Source organism: Diabrotica virgifera, chromosome 7 (assembly GCF_917563875.1).
Source record: "Diabrotica virgifera virgifera chromosome 7, PGI_DIABVI_V3a".
Classification (NCBI taxonomy): Eukaryota; Metazoa; Arthropoda; class Insecta; order Coleoptera; family Chrysomelidae; genus Diabrotica; species Diabrotica virgifera.
The window spans coordinates 81,561,196-81,571,652 of record NC_065449.1 but is presented as its reverse complement, the minus strand read 5'-3'; the positions used below and the strand labels follow the sequence as shown (position 1 = coordinate 81,571,652).

The 10,457-nt window shown below is 34.8% G+C and overlaps 1 protein-coding gene across 1 annotated transcript in view; it reads left to right on the top strand.

Annotated features, from left to right (window-relative positions):
- Positions 1-4,037: 4,037 nt before the first annotated feature.
- The window catches only part of LOC126888208 (protein neuralized), a 73,219-nt gene continuing 66,799 nt past the window's right edge, over positions 4,038-10,457 (top strand). Inside the window, exon 1 of the mRNA XM_050656262.1 lies at positions 4,038-4,313. Coding sequence (XP_050512219.1) covers positions 4,190-4,313 — 124 coding nt within the window. The 5' untranslated portion in view covers positions 4,038-4,189. The remainder of the gene's footprint in view (positions 4,314-10,457) is intronic.

The window sequence follows — 10,457 nt, the reverse complement described above, 5'->3', positions numbered from 1 at the left end:
TGCTTCAACACATTTTGTTTGACAACATTAATTGTGTTTGTATTGTGCATGTTACCATGGAAACAGCTATCATAGTATCATATGTATGAAAAACCGGCGGAGAACCAGTCAGAAAAATTATTTCTCACTGCAATGGCCGACTTTTCTCACTGCGTGAGAAATGTTTCGTTTTGAATGTATGTAAGTAGTGAGAGAACTGGCACATTGTATAGCATCCATAGAAAAAATTATTTTCCGAAAATAGGTCAGGAATTTAGACATTTTTGACAACATTTTTGAAAGAAACGTTCGATATTTTCTTATATTTAGCCGTTGCCTGGAAACGAAAAATAACTGTACGGAAATGTTATTTCCTTACTGTAAGGAAATATTTTTTCCTTACTAAGCACATTCAAATCTAATGAAGCATTATTTACTACTTCCATCAGTTCTGGAGGGGTACCAGGTTGAAAATTTTAACACGTTTAGGGAGCGTTCAAGTATTACGTAACGCGATTTTTGAAGATTTTTGACCCCCTACGTAATGCACTCTAATGGGCGTTTAACTATTACGTAACGCAATTTTTGAAGATTTTTGACCCCCTCCCCCAACCTGCGTTACGTAATACTTGAACGGTCCCTTATTTTAATATAATTTAAATGTTCGATTTTCGGAAAAATAGTATGTATACCACCTACCTTGTAGGAAACGCCACATTGCCGGATTCTGTATTGCCTTGTCTCGGCTTGCGCCTCGACGGCAATCTTTACATCGTCCGGGAATGTTAAACTTTTCCTACTAGTTACTAGGTACACAATGTACTATTATTGAAATTAAAAATCAAGATATACGAGCAAAGTTAATCAGATTAACAAAAATGACTATGGATGGATCTCGAGCTAAAGTACCTAATGATAGAAGAAGGTAACACAAAACTAATTGCAATAGAAACAGGAGGGCGACAGGGCGATTCCCTGTCAACTACACTGTTCAACATAGCAGTAGAAGGAACAATCAAGGCCAGCAAAATTAAAGGAACTATAAACTATAACCCACTCCTCAACACAAATACTTGCATACCTATATGCAGATGATATGGTTCTTATGGGAAGAGACAAGGAAAGATTAAAAGGAGCAGTAACAATCCTGGCAAAGGAAGCACGGAAAAGAGGTCTAGAAAGGAGAAACAAAATATCTACTCTGCTCTAGAAGAGAATAAGAGAAGATGACATGACGAGAGAAAGCAAGATAGAAAACTGCACTTTTGAAAGAGTTCAACAATTTAAATATTTGGGAATAATAGTGAATGGTAAAAAATAAGAGAAGTGAAGAAGTAACGTAGCGAATACTAGCAGGCAACAAAACATACTGGAGATATCATAGGCTAATGAAGGACAAGAACGTATCCAGAAATACAAAACTGAAAATATAACGTTGCAATCCGACCAGTAGTTACGTACTCAGCTGAGACAATGTGCATCACAGAAAAAGATGAAGAAACATTGAGAATATTCGAAAGGAAAATCCTCAGACGGATTATGGGCCCGATAAGAATGGACAACGGAGAAATGAGAAGAAGAATTAACCATGAACTAAGAAATTTAATGAAGGGAGAAGATATACCTAGTTAGATTTATTAAAGCACAGAGGCTGAGATGGCTGGGACACATGGACAGAAGGAAAACCGACCTACTGATTAAGAAGATCACCAGATGGAAACCAGAAACTGAAAGACCAAGGGGAAGACCCAGAGTGAGATGGGCGGACCAGGTCATGAGAGATATCAAAATTCTGAAAGTGAGAAACTTGAGTTAACTATGCACATATCGAAATGAGTGGAAGAAAATTGTAACGAAAGCCAAGTCAACAACAAACTTTGACAACACACAAGTGGAATGCGCAGTGATTGACACCGCAATTAGAGAATCAGATAGCTCTAAGTAAGAGCGGCAAACATTTCATCCGGAATGAATAGCCTTGGCCTTGATGAATAAATTTACAGACATAGACTTCTTTTTAGTTTGTCTACTTATCAACGAAGTTATTGTTGTATTCAAAAGATTTGTAAAGATCTGAAGATAAGATCCGTACGAATAATGAATAATATCTGAGTAATAGGTCTGGATCCCGCGTATGAAAAAAAAGTTGATTAATAGCAATCTGAAAATTTGTTAATAGCTTAAGGGTGTCTAGTCGGACAAACTTTGATATATGGGAACACTGGAACAGGGGCAGTTTTAATTGTGGAACAGGTTAAAAATTTGGAACGGTCAGACCACGAAAACGGCACATTTATTTTGTCCGACAGAACATACTTAAACTCTCCGAACAGATATTAAACTCTCATGCAAAAATAAGACTGCTATTCATCACCAAATGGGCGTTTTAATGAGTGGAACATGTAGAATATATCAAATGACAGGAATTATGACAGGTGATGAATAGCAGTCTGCTTTTTGCATGAGAGTTTAATCTCTGTTCGGAGAGTTTAAGTCTGTTCTGTCGGACAAAATAAATGTGCCGTTTTCGTGGTCTGGCCGTTCCAAATGTTTAACCTGTTCCACAATTAAAACTGCCCCTGTTGCAGTGTTCCCATATATCAAAGTTTATCCCACTAGATACCCTTAAGCTATTAACAAATTTTCAGCTTGCTATTAATCAACTTTTTTTTCATACGCGGGATCCAGACCTATAATATAATATGATTAGTGTGACCAACTAGCCCGAAAAATCCGGGACATGGCCCTAATTACGAAGTCGTGTCCCGGCGTCTCGGACAAGGTTTCCGGGCCATCCGAATTTTCAACGTTTTGGTAAAATTCTGTTTTGAAATTTTGAATACATTATTCTTCTAAGAATTCACATCAAATTGAATTGGTTGGACGAAAAAAAGTCGACAATTTCTAGAGTGTAATACTAATATGTACCACATTCAAAACGCATGCATTTTATATCGTGGTACTATAGTTCTACGAAAACTCAAACTCTGGACTTTTCCCGTTTCTGTATTTTAATTATCGTCTTCTTAAACGAAGATTCAAAAACATGAATATCAAATAATGACAATTATATTTTTATATTAACCTAAGGTTCTATTTACATGGAAATTCAATATCAGTTGATTTTCTAATTTGTCCTTTTTGAGAACAATTTCCGTGTTGGAGTCGAAACGTCAAAAATTAACAAAAATGTAATTATCATTACAACCCATCCTGTCATCGTGTTAAAAAATTTTTAATGTTTAAAAATAATAATTATAAAAATGTTAAGTAATCAATAAAATGATGATATCAATAAGTACTATACTATAAGTACTATTTTACTTATGTAAAACAAATGGCCCGATTTTCAATGAAAAGTCCCGGATTTTAGGTATTTTTTTCAGCATTGTCCCGAATTCGACTGAATTGGAGTTGGTCACACTTCTTCTTCTTCTTCTTAGCCTTCTATCGTCCACGTTTGGACATAGGCCTCTCCCAACTCCTTCCATCGGTCTCTATCCTGAGCAACATATTTCCAATTCGTTCTGGCTACTCTTTTAATCGGCGCACATGGGTTCGCTCCCAACCCCTATAAAACCACTTTTATTGTACACGAGTTCGCTCCGAAACTCATACCCGAAAGTTAAGTTATGACCGAAGGGTTAGGTCTTCCTACCTGAAGCCGGGAGCGAATCCATGTGCACATCTCATCTGTGGTCTTCCTCTCGGTCGTTTACTTTGGTCACACTAAATATGATATAAAAATTGTGTCCCTTGGTGATAGAAAAAATAATTCAAATCGTTTCATTGACCCTGTGTTCTACTCTGTTTACATCAGAATATCGAAATCGCCCTAAAATCGAATGCCTATACTTTTCACCAACAGGTAAATAGTTACCTTAGTATTAATACCAGGTACCTAATTCAAGATAGGGTGTCGCATCTGCTAAAGGCGGCTGCTGTTCAAAAGCATACGGCGTGCGTCTCGATTCCCATTGGCCAGTGACTCGTGGCTGCAGATGCTACGCTGCCCCCACCACCCGTTCTTCCGGATACTTTTCTCACTGTCCGTTTCTGAATTTGGCCAGTTTTACGCTCACATCGGTAGGGTTCGTATCGCGTTTTCCTCCAAACTTAGTTTTCTAGTCGTATCTACACGTTCTCATGGAAATTGGACTGTTCTTAATGAACTGTAAGTGTTTTTGAAAAACTTTTGTGCTTGTGACTGATGGGTATATTAGAAAATAACGCGTGCAACTGCAACAGTGTTGAAAATAAAGGAGACAAAAAGTTTTCACCGTTAAAAGGGAAAATGAAGGTTCTGAAGAAAATCAAAAGACGCATGGGACTAGGTTAGTACTTTTTATTTAATCTTTTAATACCAACAAAACAATAAATAAAAAAGATCCTGTCATTTATATATTGTTAATGAGATATGAGACAAAAAATATAAAAACTGTTTATTGACGTACTTGGAGGTAGAATTTTAAAATATCGTATATTTCCAAAAATTACTATTTAGAATATTTGCATATAATTTCGTAACACCACAAATTGTCTAAATCTTTTTTATTGTTAATGTGTAAAAACATTCTACTCCATGGCATCCCTTCAAGTGTACATTTTTTTCGCGCTATTTCTTTCATTAGTTTAAATAAAAAATACCTATATTTTATTATATACCTATTATATAAATTGATTATTTTATAGTTTCAAAAAATAAACATAAATCTGGATAAAAAGTAGGTATAGATTGCATACTGAATATTTTATATAGAATACTTCGTAAGGTTGTTATTTTATTTTAGTGAAAAATCAATCGAAAATATTTAAAAATTCTTTCGTCTCTCGTCTCTACCTATAGCCAATGTTACCTTTGTCTTGATGTATTTGGTAGAGGATGTACTAAGTATACCTCGGACACAAAAGAGGGAGACATATTGGCAACATCGAATAGAATTATTATCGAGGGATCGTTAAAAACTGTTGAAATTAGGCATGGGATGTTTGGAGGATGAATCAATAGGCCAAGTGTCCCATGTGTGGGAATGTGTTAATTTTGGCATTTTTGTGTTTCCCCTAAAAGGTTTATTTTTTGGATCAATGTATTTTTTTCATAGTCCTCTTTTCTCTTCATAATTTTTTTTCATTCATTAAGCATTACAATCCCTAGGATTATAGCTAACGCCATGGGCCATGACTCCATGACGTTCAAAATCCTATTCTTGTGTGAAGTGGATTACTCCTCTGTCATTTATAGCTTGCTGCTGTGGTGACTCTTTTCCATTTCCTCCTGTCCTTCCACTGAACGTTCCAGTCTTTAACATTCATTGCTCTTATGACTTCTTCTACTCTACGTCATCCATCCATCTTCTAGTCCTCTACACCTGGGCCATAGTGGTGTCCAGTTAGTTATGCTTCTCAACATATAACATATCTGAGTGTGGGCGCCTCTGTATATGATGTCCTATCATCCATTCTAAAGGAAGAGATTTTATGTATCTGACTAGGTATATTTTCTCTCAATAATTCTTCGGCATTTGTTTTCATTCTTATTTCTCCCTCTCTTATATCTTTGTTCTCTTACTTAGAGTCTTGCTTCTCAGCAGACTTCTAGTCATTCCATATGTTTTTTTGTCTTTCAGAATTCTTTCCTTTGTTCTCTTAGCTCCTGTTTTCCCTATTGTTACTCCCAAGTAGCTAAAGGCGGATACTGTTTTAAATTTATGGTTCTGTGTTATTAGATATTTCTGAGTTGTTGTGTCGTCCTTCCCGATCGTCATGTATTTTGTTTTATGCTGATTTATCTCTAGCCCTATTCTCTTCGCTTCCTTGTCTAATTTTCAACTGCTTTTATAAGTGTCATCTTCGTCTTCACTATGATGTAGATCATCTGCATATTATGTGAAACAAGGTGACAGAGATAAACAGTAGAATAAATAAAGCTAGAAAATTAATTAAATCTCTGAATGGAATATTATGGAGTACTGAAATAGGAAAACAAAGAAAATTGAGAATATATGACACAATGATAAAAAGCACACTGCTGTACGGATCTGAAACGTGGCGTCTGAAAGAACATCAAATAAGGTAAATAGAAGCCACAGAAATGGATGCACTAAGAAGAGCAGCTAGAAAAACGAAACTTGATAGGGTTCGATACAACACAATTAAGGAAGAAATGGGTCTAAAAGAAACTGTGACCGACTGCATAGATAGAAAACAGCTTATATGGTATGAGCATGTTCTTTGAAAAGAATGCCAGCATTCTTTGAAAAGAATGCCAGAAGAAAGACTACCAAAGAAAGTAGCAAAATGGATACCACCGGAACACAGGAAACGAGGAAGACCAAAGAAATCGTGGATGGAAGGAATTCGAAGATCAATGAGCAAACGAGGATTGACAGAGGACGATTGTAATGATAGGACGCGATGGTAATTGGGCATCGGACAACGTCGCAGGACCATTGGCAGGACGTTCTAACCCGAATCTATATATTATTCTTGTGTAAGAATACATAATGTAATTAACTGCTCTTCAAAAGTTAGGATATAGAAAATTCTGCTGAATTTTTATACATAGTAGATTTTTTCGTGAACAGATTAACGGATTCCGCTAATTTTTTTTATTTTAGAATTTTCTTTAGTATTTACACAGTTATGCACAGGTTTACTCAAACTTTTTTTTTGTACCTATACCGGGTGGAAGAAAAGAAATGTTTTTCTTATGTTAAGTTTGAGACGCCCTGTAGGGAGGACGAGGTACAAATGGGAGTATATATCGAAATCGTATTGTAGTCTTATGTGAACATTTTGTTTTTTGAATGTCCCTGATATCTTTAGAAATAAAAAAATAGACGGTTTTGTAATTTAACATATGTGTTTTAACCGAAACAAAAGTTTGAGACACCTTGTAGGGAGAAAAAGGCACAAAGGTGAGTATACCTCGATGTTTTGTTGTAGTCTCATATTTTGTGAATATTTTATTTTTTTAATTTCTCTGATATCTTTAATAACAAAGAAGCTAGACGATATTACTCTTTAATATGTGTTTTAACTGACGACATGCGTCACATCACACATGTGAAACATAGAAAAACATATGAAACAGTAATACCGTCTAGTTTCTTTGTTATTAAAGATATCAGAGAAATTAAAAAATTAAATATTCAAAAAATATGAGACTACAACATAATATCGGGGTATACTCACCTTTGTGCCTTTTTCTCCCTACAAGGTGTCTCAAACTTTTGTTTCGGTTAAAACACATGTTAAATTACAAAACCGTCTATTTTTTTTGTTTCTAAAGATATCAGGTACATTCAAACAACAGCATGTTCACAAAACATAAGACTACAATATTATTCTGATGTATACTCAGATTTGTACCTCGTTCTCCCTACAGGGTGTCTTAAACTTAACACAAGAAAAACATATTTTTTTCTTCCACCCGGTATAAGTACAAAAAATAAGTTTGAGTAAACCTTTGCACAACTGCGTAAATACTAAAGAAAAGGCTAAAATAAAAAAAAGCGGAATCCGTCTGTTCGCGAAAAAATCAACTATGAAAATCAGCAGAATTTTCTATATCCCTAACTTTTGACGAGCAGTTTATATTATATATTATGCTGTCTTCTAGTGATTTAAGGGTAGACTTTTTTTGTTCAGCTAACATCAATATTGAAGACTTAGACTTATGCCATGTAAAGCTGCATTTTTCATACATTATTGCATTATTTATTTATTGTTATATGAGTAAACCAATTAAACAACTTACTGTTTTTTCCTGGGTAACATAGGTATACCGTTTGTTTGCATTTTGCTATTATTCTCACACTTCAACAATAATGTCGATTTCCCTGCACTTTACCTACATTCATTGTTTCAATGTAAATATTTCGTGTAGGAATTATTCACCCATGAGAAAAGTCAGTCTTGCATACGTGCAGTTTAAAATAGAATGTGATCTATTTTTAAAAAAATTGATCAATATTTCGAATGTCGATTTTGGTGTCGGAGGTCAACTCTAACTCACAACGTTTAAAAGTCATTAACAAAACACTTCAGTATGAACACTCACATACATTTCTCTTTCCTATTATTTCATCTAGTGTGGTCCTTTTTTTGGCTCATTTCTTCTACCCATTTTTCCTACAAAATATCTACATATTTTATGCAGAGATTTAGTTTAAAATTAAGTTTAGTAGTTAAGAATGTCGCTTAAAATCAAGATATGATTGATGATAAAAGCATTGAACAGGTAATACCTACACTCCTACACCATTAGAACCTACTTCAATTCAAGAAGTGGGGACACAATAAAACATCTAAAAAATAACAAAACCCCATGAAGTGGATAGTGGAAGCGATAGTCTTACTAATCAGATACATAAAATAATAATAGTAAGAGAGTAAGAGCTTGGAATGAGAAACAAATGCCGAAAGAGTGGTGTACTTACTGGAATTATTTGTCCGTTATACAAAAAGGGTGATCAATTGAAATGTAGAAACTGTAGGGGTAGTATAACCCTTATTAACACAGTATACAAAATATTTTCGAGTATCCTATATGGTCGCTTAAGTGCATATTCAGAAGAGCTTCTTGGCGAATATCAAAGTGGTTTTAGTTCTGGCTAATCAGCAATGCTTCAGATTATTGTGCTGAGACAAATACTGAAAAAGAAACAAATGAATTCAATATCGATACTTATCTCCTCTTCATAGATTTTAAATCAATATATGATAAGTGTTATACGAAGTATTTTCAAAGTAGAAATACAGGGTAAAGCGTTTGAAATGCTTGTCGCACTGTGGCAGGGGGGTGCCTCCTTTTCAACATAGTAATCGAAGAGGATGTTAGAGACGTCAGAATAGACAACAAAGGAAATATTTTTAACAAATCCCCATAAATTACGGCCTATACAGATGATCTAGACCTAATTGCTCATTTAACAAGCAAGCTAATGCATAAAAAATATGGGCCTATACATATTAATGAATACAAATCCAAAATGATGGCATCAACACCCAATAATGAGCTAGAAACATCGGTCCCCAATTCACTGTTAATAACTCTACCTTTGTAGTGCTGAAAGGTAGAAACTTAAACCAGAAAACAAAAATAGCAATATACAAAATAGACATAACAATATAGTTAAAAACCTTGCTGATATTTAAATGAAGAATCCTGGGAGAAATATTCGGTGGTATCTGTGAAAACGGTATTTGGAGGAGGAAGTACAACTGAGATAATACCGCAAACACAAACAGAAATCTGGTTGTAAAGACTTAATGGCTCTCATAAAATTAGGACTAAGATGGGCAGAATATCTAGCAAGCTCACAGCAGAACAACACTTCTACACGAATCCGTATGGCACAACCAGTGGGAAGTAGACGAAGAGATAGGCCAACATTTCGATGGAAGGATGGTGTAGATGGTAATGCTAGAAAAATACGTGCTGCAAACTGGCAACGGTTGGCAATGGATAGGGCTGTCTAGCAAACTAGATTTGGAAAGTTCTAGGCTCTACCATAGGGATGTAGCACCAATGATGATGATGGTATGTATAAACAAAAGGAAACATGTTGGAATCTCTGAAAAATGTTGTGATTAGACAATTTGGTAACAATTGAAAAAACAGAATACAAACACATACAAAGGGTACTAGCGGAGAATAATGAACTAGAGTAATTAATCTCCGAAAAACAAGAATTGAACATCAAAAAATATGGCTTTGCTATTTGAACAAAATTATCGAATTTTTTTGCTTTGGTACCTATACCATAATACACATCGATTGCAATGTTTCGAGATTTTAGTGTAAATGTTATTGCCACACAACTGAGTATAAAATTTAAATAATCAGATTTATATGTTTTCTACATAACAAAATCTTTTGACCATAATAGGTACATACCTAATTGAACTTATTTTAGACTAAATTACGCAACATGGCAATGTAAAGCAAACAGATAAAAAAGTAGATCAAGTTCAATTACGAAAAATGTGAGCAAAAACACAAAGATTAGGAACAACGATATGATTAATTTATCGCAATTTTCAAAAATGGGGCAGTAGTTTCATCTCCGTTTTAGCTGAAATTGTCGTCTGTATTTTTAATCTCCTTCTAATATCTCAAAAGGCTGTGGTATAGTAGTATGGTCCTACAATATCTAAGAGACTCATTAAAATTCAGTTCAGCGAGGTGTTATTGTTTGAAATATGTACTTACATAAACAAGGGATCATTCCATAACATAAAAAGTATATCCCTTGTTTATGGATTTCACACCTCGAACAATAGCACCCAGCTGAGCTGAATATTAATGAGATTAGATAGATTGTAGTACTATATATCACAATTGAGGCCTATGAGCAGTGGATTATATTCTTGGCATCTTCGCCAATTCGCCAACATTTGTGTAAGTGCAACTATGTCACGATGTAGCTGTAGCCATTTGATTGTCCATATTCTTTTTTAATCCGGAATATCAA